Source organism: Athene noctua, chromosome 19, assembly GCF_965140245.1.
Source record: "Athene noctua chromosome 19, bAthNoc1.hap1.1, whole genome shotgun sequence".
NCBI lineage: Eukaryota > Metazoa > Chordata > Aves > Strigiformes > Strigidae > Athene > Athene noctua.
In genome coordinates this window covers 7,911,976-7,931,916 of record NC_134055.1, presented here as the reverse complement: position 1 = coordinate 7,931,916, position 19,941 = coordinate 7,911,976, and the positions used below count along the sequence as shown (strand labels likewise).

Sequence of the window (19,941 nt, the reverse complement as noted above, 5' to 3'; positions counted from 1 at the left end):
AAGAAGACTGAAAAAATGTTACTTTGTTTAATGAGGTATTTCAGATGAGGCTGGTAGTCATGTGCTTTTGTTTACACGTCCCTGGAGAACACGGAAAGCAGGTTTGGTTTTGCAAGCCCAATGACTGCCCAGCCCCTGGTGCTATTATATTCAAGCCACGCTGCTGTGGTTCTGGTTCACTGCCAGCTGCAGCACACCCTGATGTAGGTATGTAGTTTCAGTCAAGTGAAATGAATTGGCCATTTCTTTGGTCAATATACCTGAATATTAACTGGTCTCAAAAAACTATCATCGTTTCAGTGATACAGGCAAATATGTCCACATACTCTCCTGAGTTAAGGAAACTCAGCTTCAGATTTCAGACAGTTTATGCCCTCATGTGTAAAGTAATAAATGGGAATTAGTTCACAACCTCCCAATTTGCTCCATGAGTTACTAAATGTGAATGTGCTGAAACAGCAAATGAGTTTTAAATCCTACCTGCTTTAATGCCTTTACTTTAGATACGAAACTCATTTAGATCACTGTATTTCTGGCAGTAATGCTTTTTTTTTTTTCCTCTCTCTCTCTGTCTTTTTTACAACACTGGCTTGCATGAGGGCAGGGATGGGACTGCAGATGAGCAGTCCAGGGGAAGCTGTGACACAGGAGTGTTCATATGGTGCTTCTGTCTGTTCCTGTTACTTCGAGATGAGCCTGCAGGGAAATAGATGAGAAAATATCCTAGAAGTGGCCCTTGTGAGGTGCCAGTAAATTGTTTGTTGTCCTGGCTGTTACAGCTTTTATATCCCCTAATTTGTGGGCAACATTTTTTTATCTGGACAGGCTGACTTTGGAGGGACAGCCATTAGCTTGTAGGTGGTCTGGCGTCCGTATACCATCCTGCTGGATGTTGCGGGGGTTTAAGACCCTCTGTGAGAGCACTGAAGATGTTTGCAGTGCTGCATCATCACAGCAGCTCATTCATGTCACCCTCTCTGCTCCCATCCGGTCCAAAAGATGTGCCAGAATCTAAATGTACATCACCTGAGAGCAGCAGTCTGATCTGAAGTGAAACTATGAAAAGTCTATTGCTGCGAATCTGGTATCGCTCATACTGAATCCTACTATGCCTTTGTGCCCTGAAACACTGACAAAAATGAACTCCTCATAATGGGCGCACACACCAAGAAAAAACACACCTTGTCTGTAAGGAAGAAAGATGTTGTGGTAAAAAAAAGGTAAAACTGTGTGGGTTGAGCTAAGGACAGTTTAATGGGACAACACAAGGCGAGAAGACAAAAATAATAATACTAAAAGAACAATATGATAAAACAACTGATGCACAAGGCAGTTGCTCACCACCTGGAACCCAATGTTCAGCCCCTTCCTGAGCCACGATCCCTCCTCCCCCAGTTTATATACTAAGCATGATATCCTGTGGTGTGGGATATCCCCTTGGCTGGTTCAGGTCAGCTGTCCCAGCTGTGCCCCCTCACAGCTTCATGTGAAAATTAACCCTATCCCAGCTGAACCAAGGACAAAAGAGTAAACTTCTCAGTTGTTCTGGCACTGATGTATCTTCCTTAATCCTCCCAAGGATGTTCGAGGCATTCAAGGCTGAGGGATCTCAATATCAGCCAACTTCTAACCACGGAGGAACTTAACTGGGTCCACATCAAGATCTGGGATGGGAGGGTTCCTTTCTTTCTGCATTGGCTTTTGTGCCAAATTGCTTTTAAACCTGTTTTTGAGATCTGAGAGCTTTGTGTGTCCTTTCAGCTCCCTCTCGAGTAATACAACAGTGCTAACCCTCCTGCCTTTACAGTCAGGATCATACGAACAGAAAGTTGAGCTGTCCCAATGCACGCTTTGCTTTAGAATAAGATCTTTGAAGTCGTCTTAGATGTGCAGATTCAAGTCACAAGATCATTCCTTTAAAAAGCAGATAACTGATCTTGAGCAGCAGATTGAGTTGAGATCTCATGGGCAAAGATATTCCTGGAAACCAAAGGGGAAAGATTTTGCTTCCTCATATTCCTGAGGAAAATGTCTCTTTTGTGACACATTTGGAGAGTCATTTCTGACATGTTTAAATTTTACAGTTTTTGAAAAAATGAACCTGCTGTAGTGAATATTCCTTCAAGGGCAATTCAAGATACCATCAACCTGGGTTTTAGTATATTTTCGATTCTAAGTGTATAGGAAATTACCTGTGAAATTGCCAGAAGGCTATTTCAGGTAACAAAGAATCCATTTTCAGTGGGTGGAGGTCAGTAAGTTTCCAGCTGAGGTTTGAATATGCATGCCTGCTCCAAGCTTGCTGAAAAATGCAGCTGCTGCAAGGTTCAGGATCCTTTCTGAAGGTCCCAGCTGGCAGCAGTGCTCAGAACCAAAGTGCATTGGTAGAGCAGCCTGTGCACATGGAGGGCACAACAGGATCCAGGCTTTAAAGCCAAACGTCTGGTGCCAATAACCCAGTATACACACTAAATACATTCAGGCTTACTTTGCACCTGCACCTGGTTTCAGTCAGGTTCTGCAGGCCGCAGGGTAGTGTTCAGAGCACATCACGCCTGCTCCTTCCGGAGCGTGCAGCCTCCTCTGGGTTAGTCTCATCTGGAAGGAAGGCGGGCAGTATGCTCCAGGACTGCTCTGCATGGCAAACCCAAGCGTGGTAAGTGGGGTTACTGGGACACCTACGTCACAAGTGTCCTGCTGATCTGAACTGAAATGGCAGAAACACCTCTGATTTGCCATGGGAAGTTTTCCACATGATTATTTGCTGTTATAAGTTGTTTTTCTTAAAATTCAGATGGGTCTCCTTCTCTGACCATCTTGAGGACATACATTACTACTTGCTGTCCTTTCAGAGGCCGTACTCTGCAGAATCCATGGGAGGATGAGAACAGTTACCTACCAGTGGCTGGGGTTTTCCCTAGATGAGTCTCTGTGTATTTATCTCCCCCAGCACCTTGGAGTCCTGGTAGACAGAGCTGTGCCCCTTGAGGTGTCCCAAGAAACACTTGCTTTCAGCAGTGATTAGCAACCTGAGTAAACATGCCTGTTGTCATGTCAGTCATGACAGTCAGCATGTCAGTATAACATCAGGATCTCTAAGAACTCAAGCCGTTAATATGTTATCTCTGTCCTTGACTGGCACGACTCCATTAATAGCAGAAAAGAGGCACTTCTGTGTGTGGGTGAGCTGTTGTGCCCACATAAAACAGAGTCTTAACAGCATTACTTTATGTACTTGTGTATTGGATGATAGCTCTACCCTACAGCAATTTCTGCTGGCTAGAGGTGTCATCCAGCGATGCTCTATGATGAAACTGATGGCCAGAATTTTCCGATTTTATTAATAATTATATTTGTAGGAGTGCCTGTCAGAATTAACACTGTATGCGATGAGTGTGTACAGTTGCAAAATGCGTGAGGCTTCTGTCTCAGAATGACTTTTTTCTTGGATTTGCTATGACTTCGAGTGATCTTGAATGAGTCACTGAGACCACCGATTTCCAGGGCATCTAATTCTGGATTAATGCACAGAGAGATTTATAGAGGAGCTGGACGCCACATGGTCTGAGGCAGTTAATGAGTTCTGGGTGCCTGGCTGCCTCCCAGTGGCATCCAGGACTAGTCCCTATGTCTTAATACTGGCGTTCTGCTTTTTTTGACTCAGTTTCCACATTTCATACATGCTTAAACATACTCTCCCTGCCTCACAAAGTTCCTGGTGCTTTATACATGAAAAATGCTGTATAAACACTATCTATATCTGTTTATGTATTTTTCTTCAACAAATGAAAGTCATCTTTGTACAATGAGAAGCTGAAATCATTTATTGCTTCAGTCTGAGGAAGTTAACATCCTGCCTGCAGCAGGCCTATTTAAAAAAAATTTATAAGACAAAGCACAGTAATAAGTTTGTATTCCTGTAAGATTCTCATTTGCGAGACAATACAACTCTAACTGAAAGACTTTGAAGGGAGACATCCTTTGACCGCACAGTATTTTTATAAAATATTGACAATGAGACTATCAGATTCTTCTCTTAATGTACTTATAAATATTTGGATCTTTCATATTTCTTAAGAAATATTGTGCCATTTTGTCTTCCCTTTGCCATAGAACTAGGAGGTTATTAAAATGAAAAACTGCCTTTTAGCCTGTAGTGTCTTGGTCAGGAAGATTATTTGTGCATATTTTTCTTGCTATGTGAGCTGGTGTATATTATATAAAGGACTGTAAATGTGGTGGTGATTCCCCTGTTTTGTTGCTTTGCTACAACTTTTTTCATTCCCTTCAAGCTTCACAGATAAATTTATATCACTTGTGACAGATTAAAATGTTATATCCTTATTAACCTTTAGATTTACGCTTTAAACTGGCCTGGTGGGATTGCATATGGAATGATTTAGATGACGCTCAAGAAAATTTTCTTATCCAATAACTAGTTTGAACAGTTATTCTGTATTCATTATGAGACTGTTACTGCAAGGAAAGTTGTTATCACTTGTAGTGCTGCTGGAGAGTAGGAGATGATAATGTTAATGCTCATTAGTGGAGCTGTTATGAGAAGAAGAAATAGAAAATAATTTTTTTCTCTGCCTTTCACAGTATATTGAAATCCATGGAGTTTGCACCGTCTGAAAGCTCTGGTGCGCAGGTACTGAACCTACTTTTGTTTTCTTACTGACTTCAGCAGTTCAGTTAATTAAGAAAAATTGTGTCTTACAATTCGTTAGTGTTGGCATGGACAGTTTCCAGTTGATGTTGAGACATACGGGTTGATCATTGTTTTCCTGATGTTTTCTAATGTAAAAAGCTGAACTGAACATTTTTTGCCTGTTAATTTCTTTTAAGTGGTCAAGGACAAGAATGACGTTTCAGCTGTGCTGAAGTGGATAACCATAGTGTTGTGAAGTTGAGTCTTTTAAAGATACTAAGAGTTGGTGTGTAGCTACGCTGAGATTTGCATGTTTCCTGTAGTGACAGTACGCTGAGCAAGGATTTTAGTATTTTTAAGTCTTTGTTAGCCTTGAAAATAATGTTCACAAAAGAAAACAAACCTTTGTGTACTGAGAAAGTAGGAGAAAGGTCTACTATTCCAGCAAGTTAATCTCACTTGTTTAAAGGCTTTGAATTAAATTCCTGCTTCTGAAATCTGAAATTAATATCAATATAGTGGGATTAATTTTCAGTATGGTTTTTTAATGATCAAGGGTTAGATATTTAATGAAAGATAAATGGCAGGTTTATGTGGCTGATTTTATTTTTGAACAAACTGTTCACGTTGAAATACAGCATTTGAAGGAAATGCTTAACTTGGGTCAGTTGACCTAAAAGAAATAATATAATCTTAACTCCTATTGTAGTCAGATTAAAAGAAGTCTACAGCTTTTAAATTGAAAGCATGCCAGTACCATTTTAAAATAAGTAGGATTAAGGAAATGTTCCATTACACATTCCAAAATAATGCAGAATTGATGAGTGATTTACAGTTGAAATTAAACAGTGAATCTCTTCTATGGCTCACGTAGGAGCACTGAGTGATTCCTGCAAATAGATGCATGGTGAATTCCCTAGCTGTGTTCATAGCAGAGATGAGCACTTGTTTTTTTCTTCTGAAATCCTTTTTAGTGCCTGAGTGAGACGCTTAATGCTTTTAGAAACAAACCTCCCACTTTGATTTTCTTTAGGATGCATCTAAACCGCTGGAGGTGCTGCTGCTGGAGAAGAACCGCTCCTTGCAGTCTGAGAATGCCACGCTGCGTATCACAAATAGTGACCTGAGTGGTAGGTTGACACAATTTTCGGCTATTCTGGTTTGTTTGCTGTCTTGTAAGGGAGGGAGGGCTGAGTGAGAGATGAATGTCTGAGCTCATGCATGGCAGGAAGATTAAGAGGCAACAAGAACACTGAATAACGTTTGATTTTTGCAGTTTTATAGGCTGGATAATAAAATAAAACTTGGAGACCTCAGAGAGTCTTTAAAGGTTAGGAAAGAGGCATTACAAGATGTTCCAAGTGGTAGCGTTTAAGGCTGTCTTCTGTTTTGGGAAGAAATTCATCCATGGCACCAGAAGTCTCTTCCCCCACACACAATGTTATGCAAAATGTTTGCATGTAGAACACAGTAATCTTCCTGTCTGATACACTTAGATATACTACCGGCAGGTCAGCTTGGAAAAACAAAATACTTTCTTTTTAGCGAAGTGTGTTTGCCGTTTAGCTTTCCTAATGTGGGCTTTTTACATCTTGTGTGCACATATTTTAAATGGCAAGTCATGGAATTTCCAGATACTTGAATGCTTATGGTTTTTGCAGCTGGAAGAAAGTTAAAAGTTGCCACTGGCCCTGGGATTACTGAATTCTGAAGTGTTTTATGACTTTAACTGAGTGATCTTGGTGCATCCACCTAATGGTGATTCCTTTATTCAAATTGGTTTGTTCCAAAATGTAAATGTTTGCTGCATTTGGGTTCAGTCAGGTCCAATGAGTAATGTCTTGAATGAGAGACAACAAAGAGACTTGCTGTCTGTAACTGCATTTATTTTAAATGTATAACTGCACTTCATGTAATTGTTCTAGTTTTAATGTTTGTAAGGGGGATTCTCCAGGCTGCAACATACAAGAAAGGTGCAAACATGAAATGCATGTTGTTTGTTTTGGGGGCCTTGTTTGGCTTATTAAAATTTTGATTATGAAAAAAAAAAAAAACAAATGAAAACAAACCAAAACCAAAATGAAAACAAAAATCCCACCGCCACTTCATTGGCCCTTGTAAATCTGCACTTTTTCCCTTTGCGGGGCAAACTTTGCATTTTTTTTATCTTGGTTTTTCCCTCTTTGATCCCCCATAATGCATTATGTTTGACCTTCCTTGTAGGGTCAGCCAGGAGAAAAGGGAAAGACCAGCCTGAGAGTCAGCGTCCTGCAACCTTGCCGGCCTCCCCTCCTTCTCAGTTGCTCCGCAACGCGGGGGAGCAGGCTTCCAATACTAATGGTACACACCAGTTCTCACCAACGGGTTTAAGTCAAGACTTTTTCAGCTCATCCCTGGCGAGCCCCAGCTTACCCCTGGCCTCCACAGGAAAATTTGCACTAAACTCTCTCCTCCAGCGACAGCTAATGCAGTCCTTCTACTCCAAGGCAATGCAGGAAGCAGGAAGCACAAGCATGATTTTTTCAACAGGTCCTTACAGCACAAACTCCATATCTTCCCAAAGTCCATTACAACAAAGTCCGGATGTAAATGGCATGGCCCCGTCTCCCAGCCAGTCAGAAAGTGCTGGGAGCATCTCTGAAGGCGAGGAGATAGACACAGCTGAAATTGCACGTCAGGTGAAAGAGCAATTGATCAAGCACAATATTGGACAGCGGATATTTGGACATTATGTGTTGGGACTGTCGCAAGGGTCTGTGAGTGAGATACTAGCCCGGCCAAAGCCATGGAATAAACTGACTGTGAGAGGCAAGGAGCCATTTCATAAGATGAAGCAGTTCCTCTCGGACGAGCAGAACATCTTGGCTCTTCGCAGCATCCAGGGTAGACAAAGAGGTAAGCGCTTGCCGGCCGAGGGTCTTGCCCTATTTTCCTGTTAGCTACAAATGTTAAAAATTGGAAGCTTCCCTGTATGGGGCCATTTGTGCATTGCTGCTGTTTTCACCTGCATCAGATGTCAGGTACAGAAAGTACAGCTTTCTAACTCTGCTTTTCAGCACTCAAGCAGGTTAGTATCTTTGCTTATGCTTTTTTTAGCCGCTGACTTGTGTTTGTCAGCAGGAACAAGCAGCAGGGACACTTACAACCCTCACTTCCCAATAGGTCCATGTCAGAGCTAAATGCAGAGTGAAAAGGGTCAGTAGCTACTAAGGGTATCAGCCCTCAGAAATACTTGAAAATTCTCTGGGGAGTTGTTTATTGAGACCAGACTTCTGTTGTGTCTTGTGTGGTTTTTATTTTTTTTTTCCAAAGTGTTTTGACAGAATGTCTTAGGTGATGCATGAGATGACTAATTAAAAAACAATGCTAATTTAAAGCAGCTTTGCATATTTAAGGCAGTGATTTTAAGAAATAACATGCATTTCACTATGATTCATCTTAAGCGAAGACTGAGTTTTACATTTAGAGAAACTGAGGAGTAAGTTGTTTACAGTCAAGAAATACTGGAAAGGACAGGCAGGGTTTTCCTAGTTTTTGTTTAATTGAAAGTGCACACTGTTAAATTTGTAATCTGTTCTTCCTTTTGATGATTGTACTTGAGGGGATTATCTGCCCATCTTTAACCTCTTCATTTTTGGTATCTCTAGACATTTATTTATATCTGTCTAATCTCCTTTCCGAACGTAGCTGTAATCTTTATTAACAAATCAGCCAGCCTTGCTTCTTCCAAAGTAGCCAGCTCCTCCAGCGCTCAGACAAAGGCTCGAGGGGGCGAGGACAGCTCAAACCCTCATTCAGAGACAGGCTGCTAGCTTCTCATGTCACACAGCCCATGATGTCAGAGCAACCATCCCCTGATTGTTTTGTTCTTACCAAACTTGTTTTTCAACAGAGAATCCAGGCCAGAACCTGAACAGACTATTTCAGGAAGTACCGAAACGAAGAAATGGGTCTGAAGGTACGTCACAGGCAGGTGTTTTTCTTTGCAGTCAATACCTAGGAAGTGGAGTGTGCTTTAGCTGTGTGTTTCCTTAAAACTGTGCAGTTTGATTCTGGCCTGGAATCTGATAGAAAAACAGACAGTAAGTATAAAACAAACCATGGGTTAGACGAACACCTTGCTTTTTCTAATTCTGCTGCTGCTGTACTAACGCAACCCTGTTTGGATACTTTTTCCACTCCCAACCTCGCTGCTATGCAGATAAAAAGAGATAAGTGATAGAAGTGGCTTTATAAAATCATCAGATCTATTGAAATGCTCTCTTTGCTATTTTTGTGATTTTTGGAGGGAGAAAGTTGCACAATTACATATAATCCAACATCAATCCCATACTGCTTCTGCTCGAGATTTACTTCTTCTCATGGGGCTTATGTTGACAAATGCACTTCAATATGCTGCTAAATTAGTGTGATACTTCAGTGTGGTGTATGAAAAAGACAAGAAGTTAAGTGAATGTCAGATCGATAAATTATCACTGAACAGGAAGTATGAACATTTTTCTTTATTATAGATTAGTTGCAGGATTTTTCTTTTAGCAAGACAAGAGGAAGAAAAAAAAAAAATGTACCTTGAAACTCTGTATTTACTTTGACTTCAGTCAGAAATTATCTAGCTCACTTACAGGTTATAATCTCAGAATGAAAAATTCAGTTAAGTGCAATAGCATTCACAGTCATCGTTTTCTCTCCTTTTCTTCCCCTTAGTGATTAAATAAACCAAACCAAAACCATACAGCCAAATAGTAGCTCTTAGCTGGAGAGTACTTCAAATGGTATCTGCTTTTAAATGACTGTTTCTCTTAATACATTAACCTCTAGAAAGTTAAAAAAAAATTTTATCTAGTTACTTTTTAGTTCTGTTTTGGGCTGAATGTATACTCATCCTACTTTGCCTAGCAGCTGATGCAATTTTTAAGGTGATTCCTGATCTTATGGTTTTACTTTTGTTCCTTTTCCCTCTGGTTCTTTTCCCTTCTGTTTCTTCTCCCCCTACAAAAAAAAAAAAAAAAAAAAAAAAAAAGGGAAAAAATAGACCTGTATATATTATCCCAGTAAAGGAATGTATGACCACCTATTTCTTCCTCTGATTATGTTCAATGTTCTCATCATTGCAGTGCAGCTAGCAGGCAGTCTTTTCACAATGATATTTTTGTTTTATTATGTTAAGTATGTTCTTGGTGTTATAAATGTTGGTAAAGGTCCTGTATAAACTTTCGTCAGGTCACGCTGGCGGTATATCAGTATATGCTGTCTGTGTTTAAAAAACAACCAAACAAATAAAAGTTTTCCTGGTGTCATTAGTTTTGTCTTCCTCTTCAGGTAATATAACCACAAGAATCCGAACCACAGAGACTGGCTCTGATGAAGCCATCAAATCCATTCTCGAACAAGCCAAAAGGGAGCTGCAAGTACAGAAAACAGGTATGGTCTCATTTTGTCTCTTGTTCTTTTTATTTCAAAATTTAATTAAAACAATTACCATGAGCTTTCTGGTCAGTTAATTATATTCTTAAAGCCTTGAATGTAGGTTTGAAGAGCTGCGTTTTTGGTTTTTTTTAATTTAGTGGAGTTGTTTCTGGCTGTAAGGCATCCCAAGTTAAGGTTACATGTGTCACAGCTTGGTGGGGGTCTCTGCTCAGTGGTCCTGGGGGAATGATGCTGTGAGATTTCTAAACACCTTTTTCCACGTGCAGAGCTCTGCCTTCTTTACACCACTCCAGACCTGCAGGCAGTCACTCTGCGGGATGAACCTACAAAATCCTTTCTTCTACCAGTTTGCTTCTTGGAAAGGGAACAGCTCCTGCTGTCTCTTTGCTTCTATCTAACTCAGGCCCCAGGGACACAACTGCATGGGAGAGGGAACTGAATGGATTTGTCGGGGTGAAGGTCACGATCTAGCCAGCAATTACCAGTCACATAGTACCATCGTACTGTGGGACATCATGTACTGAAATTATAATACAGGCAAACTCAGTGCTGACTTTCATATGACTTTATTTTTGGTTACAGAATGTATTCAGTGAATGAAGTGGCGAATCCAAAAAGCATTTCCTTTCCCAAAAACATGATTAGTTTAATGTCTTAGCCCAAGATAAGTTTAATTTTTCATTGTGTGCTGTCATGTAGTGAACATTTCTGCCTAGTCCATAGCCTTCCAACTTTCCAGCACTGCTAAGGGCTGATGCTGAGAGTACTGTGCATTACTTCTGTTTCATTTTTTAACGTAGATACTGATTTACAGTTTTAGATAGTTGTCTTTTAAATTACAACTAAGCTAATCTCATGGCAAAATATAAAAGAATAATTAATATACAATCTGAGTAATATGAGTTTATACAGGTAATGATTGCATAGAGAAATGTGGGCTGTGTGCAGGAAACTGCAAGCACATTGTTCAGTAGCATGTTTCATCTGAGAATCTCAAACTTTCTTTCAAACATTAATTCTGCCTCAAAACTCCCTACGAAACCTGTAGATAAAACAGAATAGATAGTCCCACCGTCTTTTTCCCATTTCTTTTCATATTTTATAGTGTGTGACAGGAAGGAATGTAGGCAGGCAATTTGGAAATGTATTCAGATGAGGCATAATATTACTAGAATAAGACACAGCATGTTTCAAATCTTACTTCACTTTGAGGCCACTTCTTGCAGTGTATGGGTTCCCTGTTACTATCTAGTGCTTTGCTTTCCCCATTTTTTGTAGAGTAGCTTTCAGAGGAATTGGTTTTCAAGCACTGGGGACCTCAGTAGAGACTAACTTAAATGGAAACAGATGCCATTGCAAAAACCTCTTGACTCTGCAGAGATAATTCTACACCCACGTTCCAATCTCTGCTCATCCCCAACTGCCGCAGCACAGCCACACAAGTCCTGGTTCACCACTGAAATACCCCATTTAGGTGTTAATGTCTTCTGAAAGCACCCGTGGCTCCATTCTAGGGCTTTGGATAAGGCAGAGGGTGATGGCCAGGCACCAACCTGATTTCTGTAGAGCATTTCAGTGTTTGGGACCATGGAACAAGAAAACAGGAAGCAGGAGCATATTTAGCTTGTCAAATGAAATAATGAAGCCTCTTACTAAAGTTCTTGTGTTGTTGTAATGTGTGTGTTATATTTTTGGAGGTAAAAGGTCTCACTTTATTTATATTGTAAGAGAGTATTAATAGTCTGTCCAGGTGAATGCAGCTGTGTTCAGTTTTGAGTGTGTGTTACGATTCATTTGTGGAGATAGAAGTGAAAGGTTAAATAACTTTGCAAATAGAACTATAAAATGTTATTGACCATTTGGGGTGAAGGAGGAAGAGGTGAAGGCTTGATTTTCAAAGGCATTTATTTGAAAATTTTTTACAATGGTGGAAAACATGCAAGTAGTACTAGACTTCTGTAGTTGAGTCTGTGCGTGCAAATGTCCAGCACTTTGGCAACTATAAAAATTTTCCAGTGAAGAACTTTGGAAATCTTACCTTATTTTGAAAAGTGCAGATCTTTGCTTAGTGAAAACTCCTCCCTCCCATCCAGAAATGTATTGCAGTCCTTTTTGTGACAGGGAAATATTTACAGTAGCACGTGTTGAATATAAAGCATATTCCTCTGTTGCATTTAGTCTTTTGGTTGTTTTTCATAGCTGAGCCGGCTCAGCCGCCTTCTGCATCTAGCAGTGGCAATTCTGATGATGCTATTCGATCCATTCTGCAACAAGCCCGACGCGAAATGGAGGCACAGCAGGCTGCCCTTGAACCTGCCTTAAAAACACCACCTTTATCTCAAGCTGACATTTCTATCCTGTCCCCCAAACTAGTATCTACACCTGCAATGTCTTCGGTTTCCAGCTATTCTCCTTTGGCCATATCCCTGAAGAAACATTCATCTGTCACTGATTCCAGTATCTCTGCATTGCAGAACCTCTCTGGGCTCAAAAAGGAGCCTCAGGAGGCACCTGTTTTAGAGCTTCATGGAATAAGTGATTCTGCCCAGGGTATGTTGAGGCATGTTAAAAATGAGTTGGGACGTGGTGGTGTTTGGAAGGACCATTGGTGGAATACTGTGCAGCATGAGAGAAGAAATACAGCTCTTCCCGAAGATATAAAAGTTGAGGAAGCCAGTGGTGGAAAAGAAAAGGTCAGCAATCAGACTAGGCCAGATCGTAGCCAGCTCCAAGGACCATCTTCTTCAGAGTATTGGAAAGAGTGGCCAAACGCTGAATCTCCGTACTCCCAGAGTTCTGAATTGAGCATGACTGGGGCGAGTCGCAGTGAGACACCACAAAATAGCCCCCTCCCTTCATCCCCTATCGTGTCTTTGTCAAAGCCATCCAAACCTTCAGTTCCTCCACTGACACCCGAGCAGTATGAGATTTATATGTACCAGGAAGTGGATACGATAGAGCTAACGCGGCAGGTCAAAGAAAAGCTAGCAAAGAATGGCATCTGCCAAAGGATCTTTGGGGAAAAGGTAAAGAACTGGTTATCTCTTGTTACACCAGTATTGTGAATGTGCGTTCTGCTCCTTACATTGCTATGGAGCTCAGTTTAACAGAGGGGGATATGCCACATATGTCTTCTGGAAAAATGTTTTTGCTTCGTATGTTAAGTATTTGAAAAATAAGCTCACAAAGGAAAGTATTAGTTTTCCTGTATTTTGTGAATGGCATAGGTTTTTACACAAAGATTGACTTCAGCCACATGTAATTAGAAATGGGGCCCCTGAGTTTAGAAGCATTGAAAGCTGAAGCAAATGTTATTGAGACTCAATATTTCATGCTTAATGTAATGAATTCATGGAATATTTGAGTAATACCATTGTCATGACTGGAGAGTCTTAAATTTGTTATAAGTGAAGATTATGGACACAAGAGCATTTTTCCTCTTTTTTTAATATTTGGAAATGTGCACAAGGGTATTTAAACAAACACATGGAAAATCCCCTACCTCTCCTTAGTCTGAAGTCAAGAATTCACAGTCATTTCTTATACCTGGTGCCTGGTATCTTAGTGTGCTTTGAGACATTTTTAAGCAATGTTTGATTACAGATATGCGATGCACGATAAGGCTTTCTGAAGTTCTCACATTGTGGGCCCTAAGCACTGAACATGTGGGATTCTAGGGGGGTCCCCAACCACCAGGAAACACCTCCCAGGCCGTAAGGAGTGGTGGACATCTGGTGTTTCTTCTTCCCATAAAAAAACTGAATCAATATAATAGTATAATAGGAGCTGGCATCACGCTATTACCTTTCCACTAAGATGTAAAATGAAAAGCCTGACCTCTTGGGGTCATTAAAGATCCCATGGCAGCTTTCATTAAGTGTGATTTTTAACCCCTGTACCTGTGCTGAATTCCAGGCAAGTAATTGCGTTCTGCCTGTCTGAAATTCCCCCTTTGCTGCAGTCGGCTGTATTCTTAAATATTTACTTACGTGGAGCAGCCGCTGCTGCAGGTGAAAACACACATCGTTATAATTCATACCAAAAAAAATCAACCAAATATAGGCCTAGTCTCAAAAGTCCCAATTATTTTTGTTTGAGAACAAAATACATGCCAATCATCTCCTGTTTTATCTGCCTGTGTGTGCCTGGACTCTGTGTTTTTCCTGTTAGAACTGATGAAACTATTTGACACAAAATATGAAAAGCATGCAAATCTTGCACCATCCGTCTGCCGTTTGCGCTGCCGCTCTGTTCCTGCAGGAACAAACCCACGCTCCAGAAGGAAACCACGGCAGGAGAAAAGCATTTCCATCAATTACCTACAGATGTCATTTTGCAGTTTTACTAATTGTCCATATAAAACCCACCTGAGCGGTCTAACAGTAAAAGAGACCAAAGTGACTTCAGTTACCCCCCTTCCACATCAAATGTGTTAACGTGCCGTTCTTGGTTGCTTCACTTCAGGTATTGGGGCTGTCCCAAGGAAGTGTCAGTGACATGCTCTCCAGGCCAAAGCCATGGAGTAAATTGACCCAAAAAGGCCGAGAACCATTTATTCGTATGCAGCTCTGGTTGAATGGTGAGCTGGGACAGTGTGTCCTGCCTGCACAAGGGCAGCAACAAGGACAAGGTAATTAAAATTCCACTATGTTGTTTGAGTTGAGGAGGAGGACATTATTTTTATTTTTTTTTTACATTTGCGGTAAGCGAGACTTGCACCCAGTGCTAGTCCAGGAGTTACTGGCAGTGGCAGCATCCACCCTGGCAGCCCAGCCGGTCCCTAGGGGGACGCACTGGGACTGTTTACAAACGAAGCCCTCATTTATGTGTAATTGATAAGCAGCAGTTATCGGGTTCCTCATTAGGATGATATTATCTAGGCATGAATATGATACGTAATTCAAAAAATTTTGGCCAAAGAGCTGGAAGATCTTGTGCGCTGTTTTCTAGGGTTGCATAGGGGATTTTTATTGTTCCTAAGAGAATATCGATTGCTTTCTCTGGAGGTGAGCTAGAACAAGTAAGCTTTAAAGGGGGAATGCTGTGTCGCAATTATGCTTTTATTGTGGCGCTTTCTTATCCTAATACCTATTGATACAGAAAGGCCAGACTTAGAGTTTGGCCTCAGCTGTACCCTTATAATGCCACTGACTTAAATGAGCAGCGTGCCCTTGCAGAGATCAGCAGTTTGCTATTTGTTGAGCCTGCTTACTGTTTAGTTTGTGGTTTGGCATCTCCTTTTATTGTTCCCTGATTTTCCTCTCCTCTCTTATCTAGTCCTTCACTCTGTGACATCATTACAGGATTCCCTACAGCAGGGATGTGCAAGCTCAGGTAATCAGCTGGTTTCAATGATTTGCTCTGAAATAATTCTCTGTGCTTTTGTTACGTTTCTTTTGCTTTGATGCTGAGAGGTTTCTCGCGTTTTGTTGTATCATACAGGAGTCCCTTCAGGTTTTTTTATTAACACAGTTAATTCCTCGTTCTCTCCTTGTTGCTATGGCAGATGTAAGGAGTACACATATTTAGCTGCATATATTAGGTAAAGAGACTCTGATCTTAGAGATCATTGGCTCTGTAGGGTTTTTTTTACCATAGTTCAGCTTATCAACTTGACATGTGACAATGGCTGTAAAACAAGCCTTTCGTTTGTAATGTGATCTACATACTCCAGCTGCCTTACTTGCTGGCATATTTTTTTGCCACTTCCATTTGCACAAAATCTGCTTTGTTAATTTGAAGGTGGGGAAGAGACCACGTTATGTCTTTTTTCAAGCTTCGTTAAATATTCCAAGACGACCTTTTTTTCTCCCTCCCCTTTCCATTCGCAGAAAAGCAGATGCAGCAAAGATGAGTGTCAGAGAGAAGTGAATTGTTAAAGGTTTTATAAGATGGCCACAGTATAGGAAGGAGACTGGAACAGAACAGCTGTGTTCCTGCTGTTAGATACCAAACTCTACTCACACAAACTTTCTACCAGTGATATGCCTAACTGATGTAAGCTACTCAGGCTGTTTTGTACTCTAGAAAAATAGTTGTGCCCTGCTCTGTACTTCGAGCCTGTGCCCTGTATTGGAGGAATTACTGCGTTTCAGGATACAGAGAAGGATGAGTTGTGCTGGTCTTCCACCTTTCTGCCATTCTGAAACACGTCTTTTTCTGGAGCTTGCTAGGTTTATTCTCAGTATTCCAACCAAACTGCTTTTTCTCTATACTGAGAAACTATTTTACATTCTAAAAGATTTTACTAGAAGAGAAACTGTGATGATATTCAGTTCACGTTTTGCTTAAGAAAAACAGTTGAAAATAAATAGATAAAAGAAAAAGAAAAAAACAAAAAAAAATGCCCCTGGTAAAAACAAGCCATGAAAACAAAACCAAAATGGGAAAAAATTATTTGCAATCATACAGCTATTGTTACTTATAGCCAAGCATTTAGTGAACATGGAAATTTCCTGCAACGTTTTATACACTGCTGTTCATTAAAAGCGTGCCATTGACTACTTTTTGTGGCATCAGTACTGTGCAAGAGTAACTGTTACAGTTATAAATGCCTAAGACAGCATGGAAAATATGAGTAATTAATTGTATCCATTTTAAGAGAAATTTGAAATCAGAGGAGCTGAGAAAAGGCTGCATTGTTATTGCTAATCATCATATTTATGACTAGCTGTAATTATAAAAGATTGAAAGACAAGCCCATAGTATTAAAATCCGACCACCTTATGGATTCCCGTGAGGATCGCTGGTAGCTGAAAGTGATTTCCTTCAGGAAGTTCAGTTTTGCTGCCGTGGTATTTTGCTCCCCTCCCACACTCCCAATCTCATTTGTCAGTTCCTGCCCTTGAGCTAATATTTTGTGAGGTGACACATTCCTATCAGCTAATAAAATCATATTATTGATGATCACCCTCCTTTCCTTAAAGCAGACTTACAAATGAGAAAATGGGCTCGTGCCCTTTTCTTCTTCCTTTCGGATGATTAAAAATAAAACTGTTGTACAAGACATTCTTTTCTTGGTGCCTTTCTCTGTATAAAGGAATAAGGAAGGTTGTGACACTGCACAGAACAAAAGAGTGAAAACAAGTTATTTGAATGAGGAAGGGCAGTTTGGTAATTTTCTTTTATTAGCAACTGTTCTGTAATTAAAAGCGCAGCAAACAGTTTGGAAAAGGTAATAATAATTATGCATTTGTGAAAGTTCCTCTACTCCAGGGCAGGAAAAAAAAAAGACAGCTCCAATTTTCTGGTCTTCTGAGACATTTCCCAGGAAAATCAAGGCAGAAAAGGTTGCATACTTGTAATTTTAAAACAGAAATTAATCAGAACAGTTTTGAAATGAGAAGAGGTCTGGAGCCTTTTCTATGTAATATAATTGGCTTGCAACTTGTTGAATGCATGAAGGGAAAGAAGTGAAATTAAACTAATACATTCAGTGGCTCCTGAGTGCTTTGCCAAGAAGGTCTTCAGTGTACAGAGTGTCAACATGCATAGTAACGTCTCAAACTTTTATTAGCTGTGAGTATTTTCATTACCGTTTGGCACTATTCTATCAAACTAGCAAGATTTTCTGGATTTCTGACCCAGTTAGTTACACTTCTAGATCATAAGGTTTTGATTAACACCTCATTCATGAAAATCTGTTCTTCTGTCCGTTAATTTTCCATTGTCACACGTGGACAGATGGACCCATCAGTCTTTTCTATGTGGGAATGAATGGGTAAGCATTAGAGAGAGAAAGAGAGAGAGCAAAGTGTAGCCAGGCTCATTTTTCTTCTTTGAATGCTATATTTATGAATCTTGAAAAAACACAGTCTATACCAAAATTAAAACCAGATATATATCTGTATTTTCAGCCTGTGACCTTGCATCAAGGCTTTGATGATTTTGTGCAACGTTCAAGTGAAGGTGTTTTACACAAAAATGGTGTCTGTACCCTAGGTGGTCAAAAATAGTATCACTGTGCCTTTTCTAACATTTTTTCTGTGTATTTCTTTCCACCTAAATGCTCTAATGCCCTTGGGTAAATCTGCCTTTTTAATGATTTATGTGTCAAAAGCATGGACCAAATCACATGGAAAAAAAAAAAAAGTTGAATTAGTGTCACCCAACTGCATCAGCGTTTTTTCATGATGAATTTGGCCCTTATTTAGTTGCATTACTGATGATCAGAGCTGGGTTGGGTTTGGACAGTAGCCATGTGCCAGAAGAAGGTTTCTGTGCTTGGGTATTTTTCTAAATACTTGTACTGTATATAGCTCTTATTAGTTTGTTTTATTTTGGGGTCTTATGTCTTTACTGAGCATCTCTATGACATTAAGACAAAGTTTCTTTTTTGATGCTGTTGATTTCATAGCTACTCCCGGGAAAGCTGAATTTTTATTCACTTTTGTATTTATCCTCTGTGAAGGACATACACTCTCTATATACTACATTAAAGACTTGCAAATACTCAGTGGGAAAAAGACGTGCCTTTTTGGTATGTGTTTCTGTAAGGGTCGTCTTATGACCTAATGTGGAAATCTTCATTTGCCGATACAGCTGCGGGTGATCTCAGGGGATTTTGAATTTCCCTTTTGTTTGTCTTCCTTTCTGGGTATCATCCATCATTCCTAACCTCATGCTGCTTAGCAATAGTAACACTCATGGGAGTTGAAGAAAGGATTATAGCAGCATAAAATGGGGAGCTAATTAGAGCTTGTTTCAAAATCAGAATCTAGCTTGAGATAATTGCATATATCTGGTGATTTAAAAACCCGAGATCTACTGTATTTAGATCAACTAAAATATGCATAAAAGCTTTATTTTCAAAATAAAACATTTGTAACAACAGGGAGATTACTTCTTATGATCCCTTGGGGAAAAAAATCTGGAAAGAGATCAGAATGCAATCTCTGGTTTACTGTAGTTGGGATATTAACAGACATGTGGAATGATGACAAACCCAGGTATCCATTATATTTTTATTTATGTAATAGGTATTTCAGTAATATTTTTCAGTGCAGAAGCTGCTGAGCGGGCAGGTAGTTAACTGTGTACTGGGTAGATCTTCCCATTTACCTAACAGCAGAAGGATGCTGTCACATTAGCTGCCCTGAGAGAAACAAAGTGGGGAAAGAGTGTATTTCAGATTTGCAGTCCATATTCAGGATTACCATCCTTGATGCACTTATGGGAAGAGCTCAGTAACCACATGGTGGCAATGGAGAAGTTCTTACCCCCCCATTTTTCTATGGTTCATGATTATTTCTTTCATTGTACTGTTTTGTTTTAGCCAGGCAGAGCTGTCCGGTATGGTGCTGCAGAGCACAATTGGGATTAGCACAAGGAGAGCTGAATCCTTAGTACCCTGAGATCACACAAGGGATCAGTCCAGCCTTCCCAAATTTGAGCTATTTTTTGTTGTTGAATCAAAAAGGAGGGAATGTTTTGCGGTCATTTGCCGACATTCCAGGTTAATAAAATTGGCATGACCTGAAATGTTTGTTGTTAATGCAGTCTATAAAATGGAAGAGAAGGGAGATGACATGACTTTTAATAGCTGAGTAGCTGGACTGCAGGAATTCCTTGCATGGTTTATGGTTGATGACCAGTTTTTAAGTCTTCGCATTTGGTTCAGAAGGTTGTCTCCTTTTGTGCTAGGTGCAAAGGCATTTTTAAAATTCAGAGCTGAACAACTAAGCCAAACAGTTATCTTCACGCTAACCCTGAAGCACACTGCTGCGTATTGGTGAAGTTTCCACATTCTTTCTGTGTGGCTTGAGATTGCAGCTCTGAAGCAGTTGGCGGTGGCTGTCTTGATTTCAAACCATAGGATATCAGTTGGCTTCTCATAAGGGCAGCTGTTGTCGTCTGTCTGTAAT

General features: G+C 40.1%; 1 protein-coding gene across 9 annotated transcripts in view; it reads left to right on the top strand.

Moving 5' to 3' along the window:
• The window catches only part of CUX1 (cut like homeobox 1), a 284,219-nt gene that overhangs the window by 202,356 nt on the left and 61,922 nt on the right, over positions 1–19,941 (top strand). For 5 of the 9 annotated variants that reach the window (XM_074923161.1, XM_074923163.1, XM_074923160.1 and 2 more), the window contains 2 exons: positions 4,603–4,651; positions 5,685–5,781. In XM_074923161.1, coding sequence (XP_074779262.1) covers positions 4,603–4,651; positions 5,685–5,781 — 146 coding nt within the window. Of the gene's footprint in view, positions 1–4,602; positions 4,652–5,684; positions 5,782–6,874; positions 7,547–8,543; positions 8,610–9,970; positions 10,073–12,277; positions 13,105–14,542; positions 14,709–15,355; positions 15,413–19,941 lie in introns of all 9 variants that reach the window. The other 4 variants (XM_074923155.1, XM_074923154.1, XM_074923158.1 and 1 more) reach the window with 4 other exon arrangements.